The sequence below is a fragment of the Acomys russatus genome, chromosome 11 (genome assembly GCF_903995435.1).
Source record: "Acomys russatus chromosome 11, mAcoRus1.1, whole genome shotgun sequence".
In the NCBI taxonomy this organism is placed as follows: Eukaryota; Metazoa; Chordata; class Mammalia; order Rodentia; family Muridae; genus Acomys; species Acomys russatus.
Window position 1 is genome coordinate 4,826,873 of NC_067147.1, and position 20,928 is coordinate 4,847,800.

The 20,928-nt window shown below is 46.7% G+C and overlaps 1 protein-coding gene across 4 annotated transcripts in view; it reads left to right on the forward strand.

Annotated features, from left to right (window-relative positions):
• The window catches only part of LOC127195358 (TBC1 domain family member 8), a 160,767-nt gene that overhangs the window by 110,871 nt on the left and 28,968 nt on the right, over positions 1–20,928 (forward strand). For 2 of the 4 annotated variants that reach the window (XM_051152730.1, XM_051152728.1), the window contains exon 2: positions 8,519–8,629. Coding sequence is in view for 2 of the 4 variants with exons in the window: in XM_051152728.1 (XP_051008685.1) it covers positions 8,519–8,629 (111 nt within the window). In the remaining 2 variants the exon portion in view is untranslated. Of the gene's footprint in view, positions 1–8,518; positions 8,675–20,928 lie in introns of all 4 variants that reach the window. The other 2 variants (XM_051152729.1, XM_051152727.1) reach the window with 1 other exon arrangement.

The following is a 20,928-nucleotide window of genomic DNA, read 5'->3' on the forward strand; positions in this document are numbered from 1 at the left end:
TCCCTGTTTGTGCACATTTTATTTCCTTGTTTCATCTTGCTGAGTCAGCTAGGCCTTTCAGTATGATGTTACGCGGGAGTGGCGTGAGAAAGGACCCTTGCTGTAGTCCTCACTTTAGTAGGAAAGTGTTCCAGTTCCTTACCATTGCGTATGGTAACTGTAGGGTGCTCTGTCTGTGCGGCGAGAGATTTCCAAACTGTAGAAATTCTTAACTTCTTAGGTGGTTGCTTTTGTTTTAATTAATCATAAATAAGTGTTAGATTTTTTTTCAAATACTTTTTCGGTACTAATTGAGACAAAAAATTTTACCTTGATGGTATGTTTTTATTTCTAATGTGTTATTCTTGTATGCTGAATGAGTCACAGTTGTTTATGGAGTTTGATTCTTTTTATTCAAATGTTGGATTTTTTTCCTCATGTTTTTGCATGTGTGATGTGGTAGCTCTCTTTTTGTCAGTAGCTTTATTGATTTGGTTGTTTTAGGAAAGCAGGGTTTACTATCTTAGTGGGATGCGCCGCACAAGTGTTTTCTGAAGGAGACTATAGAGTGTCATCATCGGCCCTTATGGTTTAATAGTGGTCACCGATGAACACATCTGGGCTGCCTAAGCTTTTCAGGCTATTGATTCAATCACTACAACAGATGCAGGTTTAGCCAAATGATCCCTCACTCTTATGAGTTTAGGTAGTTTATATTCTTGGCAGATTATGTCATTTTGTGTATGTTGTTGAGTTTAGGGGCATAAAATTATTTCAGTATCCCTTTTTAGTTATTAATTGTAATCCCTCACACCCAGGAAGGTCGCAGCATCTTGGTCTGCTCTGAATCTCCTTAGCCACGGATGGCCTAGGACTTCTGAGCTCCTCCATTGTGGAACACTGAGAGTGGAGGTCTGCTGCCCCATACCCAGCTTGTACCATGCCTCCGTTAGCATGCCAGGCAGGTACTGCATCTCCTGCCCTCCCCTCCCATACCCAGCTTGTGCCATGCCTCCGTTAGCATGTCCGGTAGACAGTGCATCCCCTGCCCTCCCCTCCCTTACCCAGCTTGTGCCATGCCTCCGTTAGCTTGTCCGGCAGACACTGCACCCCCTGCCCTCCCCTCCCTTACCCAGCTTGTGCCATGCCTCCGTAGGCATGTCCGGCAGACACTGCACCCCCTGCCCTCCCCTCCCTTACCCAGCTTGTGCCATGCCTCTGTTAGCATGTCTGGCAGACACTGCATCCCCTGCTCTCCCCTCCCATACCCAGCTTGTGCCATGCCTCTGTTAGCATGTCTGGCAGACACTGCATCCCCTGCTCTCCCCTCCCATACCCAGCTTGTGCCATGCCTCCGTAGGCATGCCGGGCAGACACTGCATCCCCTGCCCTCCCCTCCCTTTCTAATAATGCTATCTAGTCTTTTCCTTCTCCTTTCCTGGTTACCCTAAGTACCTTATTTTTCAGACTACAAGACGTACCTGAATAAGACACACCCAGTTTTTTAGAGAAGGAAAACAACAATCGGACTGTGAGGTGCACCCTAATCCCCCTCCCCACTTTTGAGGGGGAAAAAGTGCATCTTATGGTCCGAAACATACAGTAGGGCTTCGACAAGTTTTAGTGATCTCTTAGTGTTATTTTCTTCTCTGTCATTTAGCTTTTATTGATTTCTACTTTTTTTCCCTCACTAGGATCAGATTGCTCTTTCATTTTCTAATGTACCAGCTTCGGTTATTGATTTCAGGTCTTTGTACTGTCCTAACTTACGCACTTGATGCTGCAGTTTCCTTCCAAGCACTGCTTTTGCTGTGCCCTACACATTTGTCCATGTGAAACTTCACTTACATGTAGGTAAAATATTTAAAAAGTCTCTTGAGAGTTTTTATTTGACCTGTGTTATTTGAAGTTGCTTAATTTCTAAATTTTGGGCAGCTCCTGAGCTTGGTGTCTGTTTCTGGGCTTCTGGTTTAAATTCATTGTGAGAGCTATTCGTTTCAGACACGATTTGATTCAGGTCCCTCTTGGCACATGTCACTGTAAACCTGAGGTGCACTGTCTGGTGATGATGAAGGACTCTGTACCCTCAGAGCCGGTTCTCAGCAACCTTGACCTTCCAGTTGATAGGATTTGGGCGTCGCAGTCTCCAACTAGGACACTGGACTCGTCTGTTCCCCAGAGTTTACTGCTCTTGTCATCGGTGTTTAGACGTCCTGTTAGGTGTGTGTTAATGACTACTGTGCGGTCCTGCAGACTCCGCCCATTAGCATTACATAATGCCTCTCTTTAACCCTGATAGTGTTTCTGTTATGAAACCTGTTTTGTCTAAAATGAGCACAGCTGTGCTACTTTAAGCAGTGTTAGTCTAGAGTCTCTTGCTCTTCCTAATCCTAGTATTTGAAAGTTGAGGCTTCTTTTAAAAATTTATTAAGATTTTGTATTTGAGCCAGGTGTGGTGGCACACGCCTTTAATCCCAGCACTTGGGAGGCAGAGGCAGGTGGATTGCTGTGAGTTCAAGGCCAGCCTGGTCTACAAAGTGAGTCCAGGACAGCCAAGGCTACACAGAGAAAGAAACCCTGTCTCAAAAAACAAAACAAAACAAAAAGATTTTGTATTTGTATATATTCTTTGTGTAGTCAGTGCAATGGTTCCATTGTTATTTTCATACAAGTATTTTGTACTTTGACTGTGTTTGTCCACTTTATCTCTTTGGCACTCTTATTTCCATCCCTTTCCTCAAATATCACACACACACAGATTTGACATATGAGGGAAAATTATCAGGTTTTGGCTTTCTGAGACTGTCTTATTTTGTTGAATGATCCTAGGCTCCATCCATTTTGCAAATGATAAGGTTTTGTTCTTCGGTGGTTTTTTAAAAAAATATTTATTTATTTTTATTATGTATACAATGTTCTGCCGGGCATGATGGCGCACGCCTTTAATCCCAGCACTCGGGAGGCAGAGGCAGGCGGATCGCTGTGAGTTCGAGGCCAGCCTGGTCTACAAAGTGAGTCCCAGGATGGCCAAGGCTACACAGAGAAATCCTGTCTCGAAAACCAAAAAAATAAAATAAAATAAAATAAAATAAAACAGTGTTCTGCCTGCATGTATGCCTGCCCTCTTGGCACCAGATCTCACTATAGATAGTTGTGAGCCACTATGTGGTTGCTGGAAACTGAACTCAAGACCTCTGGAAGAGCAGCCAGTGCTCTTACCCTCTGAGCCATCTCTTGGTTTTTTTTTTTTGTTTTTGTTTTTGTTTTTGTTTTTGTTTGTTTTTTTAAATAGCAGGCTTCTCTGTGTAGGCCTGGCCAGCCTGGAACTTATTCTATAGAGTGAACTCACTTATAGATCTATCTTGGGATGAAAGGCATGCACCACCGCTGCTTAGCTCTTTATGGCTTTTTAAATCACTTTTAGTTGGTATATTTAGATCAAAATCATGTAAATTCATAAATTGACTTTCTGAATAAAGCTTCATTTTGTGTGTACGCCACATTTTCAAAAATCCACTCTCCTGTTGATGAGTGTGTCCTGCCTACTGTGCCTAGGAAATTAGGGAGCATGAGTTGGATATGGTGGCACACAGCCCATATCTGCGCTGCCAGGGAGGTGGGAGGAAGAGAACTGGGTGTAAGGTCAGCCTGGGCAAGTACACTGAGTTTGAGGCCAGCCTAGACCACATGAGACCCTATCTTAAATAAAATAAAATAGCGTGTACAGGCACTATTTTCTTTCTTTTAACCTTATCCTATGTGAGTCTTAATGTGAATTTCTCACAACATGGGTTTGTCATTTTAGGAACACGGAAACAGCCTAAGTATCCCTCAGTAGAAGAATGGATAAAGAAACTGTGGTACATTTACACTATGGAATACTACTCAGCTATTAAAAACAAGGAATTCCTAAACTTTGTGGACAAATAGATTGAACTAGAAATGATCATAATGAGTGAGTTCACCCAGAAGCAGAAAGAGTCAAATGGTATATACTCACTTATATCTGCATACTAGCCCAAGGGGCATGTCCCATGAAAGTCTTCACTTACCAGGAAAGTGGGAGAGAGGTGAGGACATCCTATTGGGACTCTAGATGAGAGAAGCATGGGAGAATGGGGAAATAGAAGGATCCAGAGGGTCCTAGAAACCTACAAGAAGAACATTATGACGGGCAGATCTGGGCCCAGGTGTCCTGCTCAAACTATGGCACCAACCAAGGACTATATAAACCCCTACCCAGATCTAGCCAATGGACAGGACATTCTCCGCAGTTGAGTGGAGAGTGGGGGTCTGACTTTCTCACATAGTCTGGTGCCCCATATTTGACCACGTCCCCTGGATGGGGAGACCTGGTGGCACTCAGAGGAAGGATAGCAGGCTACCAAGAAGAGACTTGATACCCTATGAGCATATACAGGGGAAGGAGATCCCCCTCAGTCACAGTCATAGGGGAGGGGAGTAGGGGGAAAGCGGGAGGGAGGGAGGAATGGGAGGATACAAGGGATAGGATAACAATTGAGATGTAATATGAATAAATTAATAAAATATTTTAAAAATACACTGAAAAAATAACTTTTAGGGGCTGGAGAGATGGCTCAGAGGTTAAGAGCATTGTCTGTTCTTCCAAAGGTCCTGAGTTCAATTCCCAGCAACCACATGGTGGCTCACAACCATCTATAATGAGATCTGGTACCCTCTTCTGGAATGCAGGCACACATGTGGGCAGAATACTGTACAGAGTATAAATAAATAAATCTTTTTAAAAAATCACTTTTAGTTGATGTATTTAGACCAAAACCATGAAGTCGTAAGGTGATAGTGGAAGTGATTTCTAGCACTTTCTAACTGCCCCCTATTACTACCCTACTCAAACCCTTTTCTAACTTTAACTGAATGTTCTGTGTGAGCCCATTTACTCTTCTCTCACCAACTTTTCTTGGGCAAAATCTAGTTTCTGATGCATAGGATTCTCTCTCCCTGAGGAAGTCTTGTGAGTTGCTCAGCTGGGAATCAAGTTCCTGATTTTTGTTTAAAAATGGCACTTCTCTTTTAGGATATTAAGAATGTATCGTTTTATGCATATGAGGGTTTTGCCTGCGTGTATGTAAGTGTACCCCATGTGAGCAGAGCTCTCAGAAGCCAGAAGAGGGTGTCAGAGCCCTTGACACTGGAGTTATGGATGGTTGTGAGCTTTCAGGTGAGTGCTGGGAACTGAACTTGGGTCCTCTGGAAGAGCAGTAATTCCATTAACGGTTAATCCATCTATTCAGCCCCCTCCAGGATTAAAAAATGTGTTTAATATTCTTATTGTTTCTAGACATAATCTTGCTGTGTATTCCAGACTGGCTTTCAGTTTGTGTCCCTGCCTGCACCTGAGTCCCGGATTACTGACGTGCACGACTGTGCAATGCTCCCTCGGTTGCGGGGTGAGCCCTCTTGGTGTAGACATGAGGGCTGGTGATGGTTCCTTTAGCCTGAGCTTGTTGTATCCCTGTCACCGTGCTGGATTACAGGCACATACGTGCCTCCTTATGCAGGTCTCTTCATTTTGAATGCTAATCTGTCTGTGTGGGCAGGCATTTGCAGGTCGGCTTTTAAGTGGTTTCTTAGAGTTTCTCTCTATCCACCCACATGCACTGTGCGTGTGCCTTTCTTTTAGAAGGGCTGACCTGGTAAATGTAGTTACTACAGACTCGCTACCTTTCCGTTAGAAGGGCGAACCTGTTAAACGTAGTTACTGCAGACTCGCTGTCTATAACAGTGCTCTCTGCATCATTTCTGTGTCTCACTGAGGGTGCATTAGCTCTGAGAATGTTTGCTTCTTGCCTACCAACAGACGTTGTTGTGAAAGCCAGTTGCACTGCATCGGGAACTGGAACCAAGGGGGTGGTCCTCTGGTTGCGTTTTGGACCATGTTTCAAGGCTGGCTATAGCCTTATCTACTGTACAGTATACCATACCACCACAGAAATGTGATACCAGGGTTTTTAAATCTCTCAGAGGTACCCATGTCGATGCCCTTGTGTCTCTGGCCTCCTTTAATGGCTTTTCAGACAGGCTGATTCTGGCTGTTCTTCCCTCTTATCCACAGTTACTGTGCTAGGAAGTTGGGAGTTGTTTTAGTGACTGGAAGGTGAGGGTTCTGTGGTCATATCAGTGAATGTTACCCACGATGGGCCTGTGACCTTCGTAAGTGTTTCTTGGTCATTCTCACCTCCGCCTTTGGGGACAGAAAAGCAAGAGGAAATGTCTGGCCTGGACAGTGTTCTTCTGTACCTTGGATTAGGCCCTGGCCACCTGTCCAGGGAACTCTGGGCTTTTGATGAGCCCTCACAGAGGCCTTTACCTGTTGTTACACTTCACTCTGGGACAGTGCCTGGTGTTAAAGCCCCCGCAGGGTAGGAGGTTCCCTTAAGATTGTAGTCTCGAGAGATTTTTCTTTCAGGCACTCAGTCCACACTCAGCACCTTACCAGGTTCACTACCCAATTATTCCTTCAGTTAGTGGCTGCAGACGGGGGTGGGGTGGGGTGGGGGAAGCTACCTGGGGGAAGCTACCCGACCTGTGACTGAAATTCTCACGCTGTCTAGAGATTTCGGATTGTGCTTTGACCTGTGGCCACAGTTCTTTGGTGAGGTGAGGAAAAGTCCCCACTCTGAGGCTGCTCAGATTTTTCTTGTGTGGATGGGAAGACTTCCGGGCTCCACAGGAGAGTGGAAACCCCCTGTGGCTTTCTGCACACAGCTTTCCCCACCTTCCCACTAGCCAAAGGTGGATGTAAGACACCCTGACCTTTCAAAAGCACCTGAATCTTACAGAGGGAAATAACCGCTCTTTCCAGTCAAAATAAATAAATAAATAAATAAATAAATAAATAAATAAATAAATAAATAAATAAAATAAAGAAAGGAAAAAAAAAAGAGTTGCTATACATCCTTTCCTCATCCTTGTTTTTGTGGTTCCTTGAGTCCCCCAGGGGGCTAGGGCGATAGCTGGGTGGTAAGTGCTTGCCTAGTGTGTACATAGTACTGGATTTGATCCCCAGCCCTGCCAGTCAAACAAAGCTTGAAGTGTGCGGGGGGGGGGGGGGGGGGGGAGGCGGGCATGCAGCCCCTTTCTGACTTTCCTCAGCTGCTCTGTCACTGCCCCCATCCCATCTTTGCTAGACAAATGTTTGATCTCAGCAGTCTTTCGCAAACACACCTTCAGCCGCCTGTGCAACAGCTGCTGGACGTCCTATCAGGAGAGGCTCAGTTGCAGAAGGCAGCTGCTCAGGCCCTGGGAATGTGGGAGCACCCGGGAAGGAGGAGGCGTGGCTTCTGAGTAGCCAGAGTTATACTGCGTATACAGCCCCTGTGCCCTCTATCCTTCTTCTCCTGGGAAGGTCATGGAGTCGGGACAGAGCGAGGAACTTGTGGGATAGTTTTGCCATGGATAGGGTGAGGAGGGGGCCTCTGACAGGGAGGTTATCTTGGTTGTAACATGACTGATTGATAACTACTCATGCTAGGAGCCATGAGAGCCAGGCTTGGTGAGGCATGTCTGCAATCCTTACTCAGAAGGCCGAGGCAGGGAGATGGGAACTTAGAGGCCAGACTGAGCATGCTCAAAAGGAGTTTTCTTAGTGTTGTGCTTGATGTAGTTGCAAGTTGCAGCTTTTGTGGAAAGACTGCTTTTGAAGTAGATTATAATAGGAAGTACTGGTATAAAGCATATATATATATATATTTATTTATATATATGTGTATGTATGTATGTATATACATACACGTGTACATAAATATATGTGTACATATTTACATATTATGTAAATATAGGTATATCTATGTACACATGTGCCACTATGCCTGAGTTTTATAGTTTTGGGAGCTAGATTCCATGGCCATCAGGGCAGGAAGCAGGGCAGACAGGCACAGTGCTGGAGCAGAAGCCGAGAGCTCACATCCTTATCTGCAAGTAGGAAGCAAAGAAAACTAACAAGGAGTGGTGTGGGCTTTTGAAACTTCAAAGTGTACCCCCAGTCAAGACCACACCTCCTAATCCTCCCCCAAACAGTTCTGCCAAGTGGTGACCAAGTATTCAAACATGAGCCTGTGGGGGCCGTGGAAGGACTGTGGAACCCCGGGTGAGTGCTCACAGCGTGGTGAGCTGTTCTGTAGGCGCCTGGGAGGATGAGAGCACCAGGTACAACCGTGACTGCCTCGGGGACCACAGCTTCTGTGTGTGACTCTCAGGAAACACTGCCCAGAAGATTTCACCTCACTGACACTGGCCTCTTCTTCTTCTTTTTTTTTTTTTTTTTAAATTTTTATTAATTTATACTTGTTACATCTCAATGGTTATAGCCGGACTTGGTAGTTTTAAGAGTTACCCATGTAGTACTGGTGAAGTGTTTACATGGAAGACTTGGTAAAACTAATGTCTGTTTCATGTCTGTTAACCGCCACAGCTCCATGCGTGGGAGTGGGTGGGTATGGGCTGGCTGCCTGTCCTGTCCTGGACTCACGACTGTCCTTCCTTCTCTCTCCCTCTGAAGGTCGCCTTGTGGGTGCTCTGGACGCGGTGCTGGATTCCAGCGCACGGGTTGCTCCGTTTCGGATTCTGCTTCAAGTTCCTGGGTCCCAGGTCTATTCCCCCATAGCATGTGGTGAGTTACTGAGTGGACCAGACATTTACTGGGCCATAGCCACTGGTGAGTTTTGTTCCAGTCGGAATGCTCCAAAGCTTACGCTCGAAGCATGCCGAGTGTCTGCATGTCAGTGGTGTTTGAAAGGTCGAGCCTCTGGAGACTTCTCTCTCCTCACTCTCACCTCCTTCTCCCACACTCCTCCTCCGCCTCCTCCTCCTCCTCTGCACCTACTTTTCTCCCTCTTTCCCATCTCACTCTTAACCACCCAGACTACATAAAGGCCAAGCCTCTGGGCAAGAGCGGTGTCTCAAAACACTCGTGTAGCTCCGTATGAATTGAGCCATTTTCTCTGTGTGTGCTTAGGTATGTACACCCACTGGCGTAACACGAGGACACAGCCGGGGGCTGTATCTACTTGTTTTGCACAAAGAGAGAATTCACACTATATGCACACACAAAAAAGGAACACTGCTCTGCCAGGTGCCGCGAGAACTTCGGAATCACTCGCTTCTCCACTTGAGGGTTCTGTCCTTCCGGCCATGTCACTCGGTGTTGCATTGAGCCCCTAGTGTCCTCCAGGATGGAAATGCCACATTCTAAGAAGCACTTCACCACCAGCAAAGCCTAATGTGTGCTGTAGTCTATATGAGTAACACTCTTATTTACAAAATAAGAAACTATCATGGAGACCCTTTATTTGGACACCGGATTCCGTGTTAGTCTGCTGTCTCCCTGTGTGTAGATGGCTGCAGTGTTTTTAGCTTTGCATTAGGTACAGTAAACTTTGCTCCTTGTCTTCTGTTCACCAGCCATACTGGCCTTTTTCCCTTGAAAAATGCAGAAGTTTGAAAAAACCCTTCTGGCTCCCATCCACCATCCCACCCTCACCCTGGAAACATCTGGGCACGCTCTCCTCTGCCATGCTCCTTTATAACTAGGGCAGATCGTTCCGATTAAAAACCGATTTATAAAGAGATCCCCTTCCAACAACAGAAAGATGACACCTGTTGCCTCGAACTCTAGCCACCCTAAGTACCTGTTGGCTACACAAGGGGGACAGCTCCTGAACAGCTTTCTAGTGGGTCACACGAGGGTGGCTACAAAGGTGGATACATGTAACTTTGTGCACTCTGACTTATCCGACAATGCCGTTCTATAGTGGAAGTGTTACATTTAGTTAGCTTCAATAGAAAGAAAGAAACTATGTTTAACCTTGGAGATTACTTTTTCTAAAAGGGTCGTGTAAGGTTAGGGCGAGGGACTTTGTTTAGCAGTGAGAAGTTAGAGGTGCAGTGTTTGGCGATTTCTCCATCACCTTACAGGATGAAATTGTCAAGCCGGGCGTGGTGGCAGCGCACGCCTTTAATCCCAGCACTCGGGAGGCAGAGGCAGGTGATCATCGCTGTGAGTTCGAGGCCAGCCTGGTCTACAAAGTGAGTCCAGGACAGCCAAGGCTACACAGAGAGACCCTGTCTCAAAAAACCAAAAACGAACAAACAAACAAACAGGATGAAATTGCCAGCATAGTCTCTCTTCTGCTTCCCCTGTTTCTCATTCTAAAAGAGTCCCATTCAGACCTGAAACGACATTTTCCATAGTGTTTGATGTGTGTACGCAGATGTGGCTGTGGTGTGCACAAGAGGCCAGAGGCTGATGCCGGAAGGTTTTTCTACCTTATTCTTTGGAAGCTTAGTCTGTCACTGAACCTGGAGCTCTCTGACGAGGCTAGACTGGCTGACCAGCAGGCCTGAGGGAGCTGCCCATCTCTGCCAGATCCCAACCGTGATAGCAGGTGCTATTGTCCCTAGATCTTACCCAGATGCTGGGGGATCTGCACTCAGGTCCTCACGGCTGCGCAGCCAGTACCTTTCTACTGAGCCCCTCCCCCCCGCCCCCTCCCCCGCTCCCCCGCCGGATTTTCTGTTGTTTGTCTCAGTTCTTTATGCAGATTTTGTTGTTGTTGTTGATTGCTTAGCTGGATAGATTAGATTTCTGTTTTTATGTACCGTGGGTGGTTTTATTCTCTGGGTGTTTTTACATTTGCGGACATCTGCCTTTGGCATTTGGCTTTTGGCTTTGGGATACCAAGTTCAAGTATAGTCACAGGCCACACTCTATAGACTTGGTGTCTGCTGCCTTCAGGGTCTTATGGTGTCTGATGCGACAACACAGCTTTCTGCCTGTTTTGTTACCCTCTCCCCACTTGCAGATTATATGCTTTTTAAGCATGCAATCCTGCTTTTATCCCAGAATGATCTGACTAGAATCTGTTATTCCTATGAGCTCAGTGGGTTGGCCATTTCTACACACACTGTGTTCTTGCAATCAACATAGTGATTTCTGTATTCATTGTGGGATTTTTTTTTTTTTTTTTTTTTTTGCTATAATTCCATGCATGAATTTTTTAAAAATTATTTTTCCCTGGAGTTTATTGCATATTGGATAGTTGTCAGTGTTATATTTTATTTGTTTTTCTTAATCTTGTTAAGTCTGTTCACTCCATTCACTTCATAATTCTTTGAGTTAATTCAGTTTTCAGCAGTATATTCTGTGCTTTGCTTTTAATTTACTTACTAGGGTTTTTTCCCCCTGGGGAGAGAGGTGGGTTTTGGTTAGTAGTTCACAGTCCCCAATCTCTCTCTCTTTTAAAATTTCTTCTTTATCTTCTCCTCTGAGACCTCCTGTGTTCTTGCTTTGTTCTTGGCGCATTTGTGAAGCATCTCCTTTTCTTCCTGGGATGTTCCGTTTTCTTCTGGGGCAGTAGTCTCCATCTCTGGAACCATTTGTCCTCCTCTGCCCATGTTTCTTGATGTCGAGTGCGGTGCTGGTCCTCGTCCCTGTCACATTGGGTGCCATCACCTCAGATGCTTTCTTGGTGTTAGCATGCTGTTACTTTATGCTTGGGTTGAGGGGGGTAGAACAAAGAAAGTGACTTCCTGCTGGACTGGATGTGGGTGTCAGGCAGTAGCACCCTCAGCTCTTCTCACTGCCATCCTCTTCTCTACTTCAAGCCAAATACTTGGTTGCCCTCTGAATTTGTAGCCTTGGGCATGAATATTTGGATTTTTGCCTCCTTACTACGTTGGCTTCAGAGCACTCCCGGAGGCTAGGTAAGAGTAAGCCCATATCTCTGCTGTTCTGATGAGTCTGCACCCTTTGAAAATGCAGCTGTACGTTCAGTTCTTAGTGTCTGCAGGACGTTCAGCCCATGGCTGTAGCTCAGTTTCTTCGTCTAGCTCTTTAGCAGATGTTAATTGCTTTGGATTTTTCACTACTCTCCCAGCAATATTTTCACTTAAACATTTCAGAACACTTTTCCCTCCCGCCAGGTTCTATCAATTTGAAGTGTCTGCTTCCGACTACACACCAGGCAGCTTCCTGGTGCAGAGGGCTCTGTGGAGAGTGGGTCAATGTCGTCTCCCGCCACACAGCTCTGCAGGGCCGTGGGAGGTGTGCACAGCAGGATGGACAAAGACTGGAACAGGGAGGAAATGGGCAGGGAAGATGGCAAGGCACATGGCGGCTGGAGAAACCCTGAAGGTGTGCCTTTTATGCTAAGTATTTCCCAATTCCTTGCCATTCCTTGATGTGTTCTCTGGTCCCTCACTGTGCTAAGCAGCTGTCCTGAGATGCTGTCCTGAGACGCTGTCCTGAGACGCTGAACCCGTCCTCACTCTAACTGTAGATCCAGGGTTTCCTGCATCTGGCTCAGTTTGTGCCTTGGGCTCCACACAGACTGAATTTGCAGAGATGTCCCTTTCTGCTGTCGTCTTGCCTGCAGAAGGTCCTGCAAACGATACTTTTATCTTTTCAGTGTGTTTTTCTCATTGGGAAATGTGAGCACAATTCAGTCTTGGCCTGGTGAGGTTGACGGAGACACCGAGGTCTCCGTTGGCAGTCGCTTGGGCATCTTACACTCTGTGATCCACTCACCATAGTTAATATTGCACAGTGACCTGAGCATCGAGGACGGTCCCTGCCTATGGTTTGGGGCCTCTGGTAAAGAAGAAGGCTGTATGAAGGATTACATCAGACTGGGAAGAAGAATCCAGATCTTCACTTAGGTTTCACTGTTGATTGGTAGGGAGACTGAGCAGAACTTGGAGGCCATTTTCTCCTTTTAGGCAGAGGTGAAAGAGATGAGTGAATTGTCTAACAGGTCAGTTATTTTACTTGGCAGAAGACCTGAAGATGACCGTGGTTCTAGACAGACAGAGGATACACTTACCATTTTAACAACATGGCTTTATAAAGGTGGCCAGTGCCTGTGGCTGAGATAGAATCAGGTATTGTTAAAGAGATGCTGAGTTGCTTTAAGAAGTTGTGGATAGGGATGGAGAGATGGCTCAGAGGTTAAGAGCACTGGCTGCTCTGCCAGAGGTCCTGAGTTCAATTCCCAGCAACTACATGATGGCTCACAACCATCTATAATGTGATCTGGTGCCCTCTCCTGGCATGTAGGCAGAGCACTGTATACATAATAAATAAATACACCATTAAAAAAAAGTTGTGGACAGAGAAATGGACCCACCATCCCCAGTAAGACTCAGATGTCCCCTTACTTGGCAGATGTCACCTGCTTCTTTGTGTTCTGTGCTCTCTCAACACTGGTGTTTTCTTGTTTCTTATCTGCTTCCCTCATGGAAATCGCTGGCTCGGAAAGTTTTTTTTTTTCCCCCAGGATGGTACCTTCCGGTGCCCAAGGCAACACCAAATATGTCACCTGTAAATCTTAGGAAATCACCACCGGATGAATGAGTTCGGAAGAACTCAGGCTCCTCTACAAGGTGATGTGGGTTCACGTGACCCTGGGTGGTAGAGCTTGGGCGAAGGGTTTTTCATCTTTATAGTGGTACAGAAGCACAGCTGGGCAGCAGCTGTTTATGGAAGAGATTTTGTGGTCTGTGAATTTGCCCAGTCCTCACAGGCTGATGGAACTGAACCGAGCACACTAAGGCAGACCAGGCCTAGCAGACCAGTGTGTAAAGTGCATTTCTGACTCAACAGAAGGTCCAATTTAGAAATTGATTGGATTGCAGCCAATTAACCAACAATTATCAGCAATAAGTTCAAACGAGTCATTTTGGGCCCTTTCTGATAAGCCAGGCAAGCTGCCTAGTAGTATGTCAACTTGGCATAGGCTGGAGTCATCAGAGATGAGGGAGCCTCAAGTGAGAAAGTGTCCTCATAAGATTGGGCTGTATGCAAGTCTGTAGGGAACTTTCTTAATTGGGGATTCATCGAGGAGGGTCCTGCCCATTGTGGGTGATGCCACCCCGGGGCTGGTGGTCCTGGGGTCTATAAGAAAGCAGGCTGAGCAAACCATAAGGAGCAAGCAATAAGCAGCACTGTCCATGGCCTCTGCAACTGACCGCTCCTGCCTCCAGGTCCTTGCCCTGTCTGAGTTCCTGCTCTGACTTCCCTCAGTAATGGACTATTACCTGGAGGTGTAAGGCAAACAAACCCTTTCTTCTCCACCTTGCTTTAGGTAGTGGCATTTACCACAGTGGTCAGAACTCTTAAGTTAGATACTTGGACACAGGTAGTCTGGGGCAGGCTGTGAACTCAGAAGGTAGGAGTTACGGTTCTTAAGAAAATGTTTTGCTGGAGCTAGTGACACAAGCATGTAATCTCAGCTGTTCAGGACTTAGAGCAGGAGGTTTACAACTTCAGGGCCTGCCTGGGCAAGTCGGCCTGGGCAAGTAGGTAGAGCCTGCCTCAAAATACAATGTTGGAAACTCTGATTGGATCACACACACCTTCGAAAAGAAAGGAGAATAGAAACAGGGACAGGAAAGGGGTCAATAGTTGTGGGCAAAGGGTTAGGAGAGGATGATCACAGGGGCAGATATTTTCAAAATAAGTTATGGCCATCTGTGGAAATATAAGGACAAAAGCCCAAACTGAAAAAAGGCTGGGCATGTAACTTGGTGTGTAACATTGCCTAGCGTGCATGAAGCTGTAGTTGTGTTAAGAGAAAAAAAATTTTGTTGAAAAATAACTGGTAACAGAGTTTGTTATCACAGCCTTTTCTTTTGGTGGGAGGGGAGCTGGCTCAGGACCCTTGCACATGTGGCGCTGTCATTGCACCACTGATCTTCAGTGTTCCCAGCCAGAGCTAACCTACCCCCGTGAGATGGTCACCTTGCACCCTCTCCACATATGTCTCCAGCCACTGCTGTTCTATTTTCTGTCTCTGATTTTGACTCGCCTCTCATTGGTGGGATTGGGCATGCTTCATCCTTTTGTGACTGGTTTGTAACGTCTTCTTGGTTCGTTCCTGTAGTCACATGTGTCCGGACTTCCTTTCCTAAGGCTGGATGGTAAGCCAGCTTCCGGCAGCTTTCTTTTGGGAATTAGATGGTTGGCACAGGACTAGGATGGCGGCAGGACTTGTGGAATGAGGGCGGGGGTGGGGCAGAACCCAGGAGCGAATCCCTAGTCAGGTGGAGAACAGGTTAGAGCCGTGTCGCTCAGCCTTCCTAACACCGTGCTCCTCGTGTTGTGCTGGCCCCCAACCATAATATCATTTCATTGCTGCTTCATAACTGTAATTTGCTACTGTGATGAATCCTAGTGCAAATTATCTGATATGCAGGGTATCTGCGGTGAGCCCCCCTCCCCCGCCCCTAAGGGGTTCGTGACCCACAGGTTGAGAACCTCTGGATAAGAGCATCTAACCGCGCTGGATGGATTCCTATGCTGTGACAAGCTTTGGGGGTCCTGTAAGGATGAGGCTCCCCTGCCATTGCGGGGTCTGGTGTTCTCAGTCTTGTCACGCACTTGAGGAGTGCAGGCCAGCCTGGCCGTGCGGTCCTCTGCACCGACTCTTCTTGTCCCCACATAACATGTCCTGGTAATTTTCAGGGGTCCTCAGTACTATACTGCAGCGTTGCCACCGTGCACGGCTTCTTCATCACGTGGCCTTGTTTGACATCCACATTTGATTTCCAGGAAGCGCAAAAAAGAATAGGAAAGAGCTGCTAGGCTCTGAGCTATCTGCTTAGAATCCTTCCAAAATTCAAACTGCTTTCACAATAAGATGACTCCTTTTATCTGTCAGCCGAGGTCCGGTGGAGTGCCATTCCTGGAAGAAGGCATCCGAGAGTCACAGAGAGAGGTGGCACTCGCCCCTCTCCGGAGCATCTTTGCACAGAAGGACTTTCGGCAATGCTCCTGTCGTCCTAGGCCTTGGTTTGGTTGCACTGGCTAGAGGAGTCCATGGCTGCATTAAGAGCAGAGTCTCCACCTTGCATGCTTGGTCTGCCCCATGGGGTTGAGTTAAAGGAAGGAGGAGCAGGGAGGGCAGGGGTAGGGTGGGAGGGGGTGTGGGGGAGGGGCATGCTTTCCATGGGCCTGTGCACAATGGTCTGGATACACAGCTGGGGTGCGAGGGCGTGTGTGCACTGAGCCTTCATGTATGGAACCTGCAGTGTGCGATACATATATGCATGTGTGTATTACATAATACCTCTGCACTAGCTATGTACAGACTTCTTGGTATTCCGTGAACAATATGCCACGAGAATTCTGTATCATTTACGTTGTGTCGGGCAGTGTTAGGAATATAGAGATGACTTCAAGTATTCAGGAGGAGTGTGTAACTTACCTGCAAATACTATGCCATGTTAGATAAAGAACTCGAACAGCCCTGGGCTGTTCTTTGAGAGGCCCTGGGTCAAGCAGATATAGATAGGCCCAGTGCCCTACAGATCCTGAGGAGCTGCTGCAGTTTGAAGAACACTTAATTAATGGTTTTATTTGGAAAATGAAAATAGATGCCCATTGAAAACTTCAAAGAAACATTTGCTAATCAAAAGACGTGCATGTTTTTAAAAGTTAAAAGCCGCAGGAGCTGATTTTCTCCATTAAGCCCCTCTGCTTTCCCCATTAGTTTTTCTCAGCAGCACAGCCTACTTCAGAGGGGAAAGATGCAGAGCACAGGAAGCCAGCCACTTGCCAGGGTCACACCAGGCGCCGGGGTGCTGGGGGGCAGCTTCGCTGAAGGATCTGACAGAATGTACTTCCTGAGTGTTCTCTCTGACGCAAGGCCTCTTCTCTGTGCCCTTGAGCGTGGCTGGTGTTTTGTTCTCTTGTCTTCTGCCTCACTGCTGGCTTTGTCTCTGTGGAGTGGGTTTTATTAAGGGAGGGAGTGTTCCCGAGTAGACCAGATTTGTGTCTTCCTGAACTCCGTGCCAAGGTGGCAGAGGACTCACGGGGCTTCAAGGAATAGCTGGGAGGCAGCCCAGCAGGAGGAAAGTGTGAGCACTCTGGCTCTGCGCTTACCGCTCTGAGGTCAGGATTCCTGCACTTGTTTTCAGTAGCTTGGCATTTCCTTGGAACAACACTGGCTGGAATTTTCCACGTGGGGTTCACCGTTAGAAGTGGAAGAGAGGTACCAGTTAGTGTTCCTGTCCCTGACATGGAGATACGGTCAACTGGGCTGTTAATGTATTGTTTAAAAAGTAATTCTGCATATGTGCAAATAATTATCACTGCAGAAGGTGTTCTTTTGTGATGTTGTTGGTAGGTGACTTAAAAGCAAGTGAGTGCCTAGAGCAACTTTAGGCCTAGTACATTTTGAGGCTGAAAGCAAGGCTGAAGATCTGGGTAGGACTGTGTTGCCACACATCTGTCATCTCCACTCCTCGAGAGGCTGAGGCAGGAGAGTTGTTTGAGGCCAGCCTGGACCGTGGAAGGAGAACAAACAAAAGCAAATTAAAACTCGAATCCTGGAAAAAAAAAAAAATCGACTCCTGACATCAAAGGTTGACTTGCCAGGAGATAGCCCCTGGAGGTGCTTTGCAAATGTCTGCGTTAATTCTCTTATCTAATACACGAGAGATTCTGAGACATGAGGGTCACAGAAAGAGAGCCCTGGTAACGCTTAGGTAACTCCTTAGTGATCTGAAGGGGTGCCGTGGGAGGAGTTGCTGTGACCTCCTGTGCCGCAAGCTCCCTGACGGTGCTTTCTCCTGTTGTTACCAAATTCACAGTGGTGGGTGAGTTCCCTGCTCTGTGTGTGTGTGTCCAGCTCCTGTCAGCCACGTCCCAGATGCTCACTAAAGCCTGGTTCTCTGGCTTTTCGGCCATGAAGGAGCATCTAATAGAGTGGTTCTCAACCCGTGGGCCATGACCCCTTTGGGGTCAAATACCAGATATCCTGTATGTCAGACATATACATTATGATTCATAGCAGTAGGAAGGTTACAGTTGTGAAATGGCAAGGAAATAATTTCATGGTCGAGGGGTCACCACAGCGTGAGGAACTGTGTTAGGCGGTCATAGAGTGAGAAAGGTTGACACCCACTGCTCTAATACAGCTGAATTACTTGGGACTGGCAACTCTCTTAAAAACTGTAGGCGCAGTGAGTACCCTTTATCTGAAATACTTGCCCTTTTTTCTTATTTTGGAATATTTGCATCGACATTATGAAATACTTTAGGGATGGAGCCCATAGCTAAACACGTAACTTATTTCATGCATACCTTATGGGTGCAGCCCAATGACAGTTGTGCGCAATCTTTTAAAATAATTTTGTCAGTGAAAACAAGTTTCATGGTGTGGAATTTCCTACTCGTGCCATCGTGTGTGTTGTCCCTGCAAGGCTTCAGATTTAGGGGTTTCTGAGTTAGTGACGCCCGGCCTGTATGATGATAAGTGATCGTGTTTGGTGCTGAACCTCCCTGCCCTGATCTGGCCCTGACTTCCCGTCTGAAGGTATTTACTTCATAGGTGTGTGGGAGTCACTTGTCCCTGCTTTTGCCTTGTTTGCTAGAAAGAGGTTTGCATCTTTTCATTATAAAGGTTTTTTTTGCTTTTGTTTTTGTTTTTGTTTTTTTTTGAGACAGGGTTTCTCTATGTTATCTTGGCTGTCCTGGACTCACTTTGTAGATCAGGCTGGCCTCGAACTCACAGCGATCCACTTGCCTCTGCCTCCCAAGTGCTGGGATTAAAGGCGTGCACCACCATGCCTGGCCCATAAAGGGCTCTTTTATAATGTATTTATTTTCATTTTATGTGCATTGGTGTTTTGCCTGTGTGCATGTCTGAGTGTGTCAGATCTTGGAGTTACAGACAGGTGTGAGCTGCCATGTGGTTGCTGGGAATTGAACCAGGATCCTCTGGAAGAGCAGTCAGTGCTCTTAACCCCTGAGCCATCTCTCCAGCCCATAAAGTTTTGGGTTTTGTTTGTTTGTTTGTTTTGTTTTGTTTTGTTTTTTTGGCAATTAAATTTGTTCTTTGACATTTTCATACAGGTATGAAATGCGTTCTTGTTTCTCTCACCTCTCACTTCTGTCAACCCCACTCCTCTGAGTCCCCTCCCCACAGCATGTCTTTATTTTGTTTTGGGACTCAGACTTCGACTAGATGGACTGTGTGACCATATGTCTGCTTATTCATTGAAACTTGGCTCCCCAGTGTAACTCAGCTGTAGACAGTGACTCTCCCGTAGTTTGAAGGGAGAGATGGGGCCCCATGAGCCCCTCCCCCATCCATAACTAACTCTCGACAGAGCCAGTTGTGCGGGCCCAGTTTAGGTATCCACAGCCGCCGGGAGTTCATGATTGCAATGGTTGTGTCACACCCAGAAAAGAGCATTTCCCCTCCCTTCCCTGTCTACTGGCTCGGCTCAGCTCGGCCTTTCATAGTGCTCCTCAGTGTGTTCCCTGAGCCTTGAAGGGTCATGCTGTAAGTGTTTCGTTCAAGCACTCACCCATCACACTCCTAGCACTTTGGGCAGCCCTGGGTCTCTGCACCCACGCTGTTCACTGTATAAGAACCTCCTCTCATGCAGGCACAGTAGGGTTTGTAGGTGTAAACAGACTTTCAGAAGGTTGTTTGATGCTGTCCATTTAACCCCTGGGTCCATGACTTCCCCAGCCAGAGATTTTAATCATCTTTACAGTACCATACATGGGTTCTCTTCTATTAAAAGGTTTTTAAAAATATTCTTTCTGTGTATGTGTGTGCCCTTGTGTATAGTAACCCTTGGAGACCGGAAGAGGTATCAGACCCTCTGGAACTGGAGTTAACAGATGGTTGTGAGTCACCATGTGGGAGCTGGGGACTGGACCTAGAGCCTCTGCAAGAGCAGTAAGTGCTCCTAACCACTGAGCCGTCTCTCCAGCCCCCAGTAAAGACCCTGAAGCAGTCAGAAGTCTGTAGACTGTAATGACACCCTGTAGACTCCTCATTAGGATCAGGGTTTACCCAGCTTGCTTCATTTTGTCACTAGGATTTTTTTTTTTTCCTTCCTACCCTGAAGTACTTTAAAGAAAATCCCAGAAGTTGTGATATTTCACTCCTATAATAAATTCAAATAAATATCTCTCAAACATTTGGTCTTTCATATGTCACAATAGTGTTGTCTCTGAATAGAAGTTAACTGAGACCTGTTGGTGTCACATGAACCCAGTCTCAGGCTTCCTGCTTGCTTCAGAGCTCTGGTGGGTCCCACCTGTCACCAAGAACTTGACCTTGTGCTTTCTCTTCTATTTCCTTTGTACTTAAACAACTCCATCCTTCCCCTGCCGCGACTCCCCTTTTCATGCCAGTATTAGGTAAAGAAGTTGGCCCGTGAAGGATGCTTACTGCCCTCTGCTCTTTCCTTTCTCTCTCTCTCTCTTTTTTTTTTTCGAGACAGGGTTTCTCTGTGTAGCCTTGGCTGTCCTGGACTCACTTTGTAGACCAAGCTGGCCTTGAACTCACAGCGATCCGCCTGCCTCTGCCTCCCGAGTGCTGGGATTAAAGGCGTGCGCCACCACGCCCGGCTGCTCTTTCCTTTCTCAACTACTAGCTCCATGTTCTAATTGTCCCCTCCCGCCCTCCTGCCCTCCCTTTCTCAAGACAAGGTTTCTCTCTGTAGCCTTGCCTGACCTGGAACTCACTCTGTACACCAGGCTGGCCTTGAACTCACAGCGATCCGCCTGCCTCTGCCTTCTGAGTGCTGGGACTAAAGATGTGTGCCACCACACCCAGCTCCTATACTTTTTTAACTCCATGCAGTATATCTGTCGTTAAACGATTGTATTTCAGGTTTGGTTGTCACAGGCCTTGAGGTCTCTGCTACCCTTTGAGCAGTCTGGACCTGACTGCCAATCATAGCAGTGTTTGTCTGCTGTTGTCTCTGCCTCCTCTGTTTGTACTGATAGATTTGCTGTTTCGTTACTGCAAGTCTCCTCCATCTGGTCTACCCCTGCTTCTCTGAGGAGCATCCAGGCAAATTCAATGATGGGTTCCTTAATTGAATTAGAAATTAACAATCTGTTTGGCTTTTGGTGCCTGAAATTGACTTTGTCTGATTTCACATATT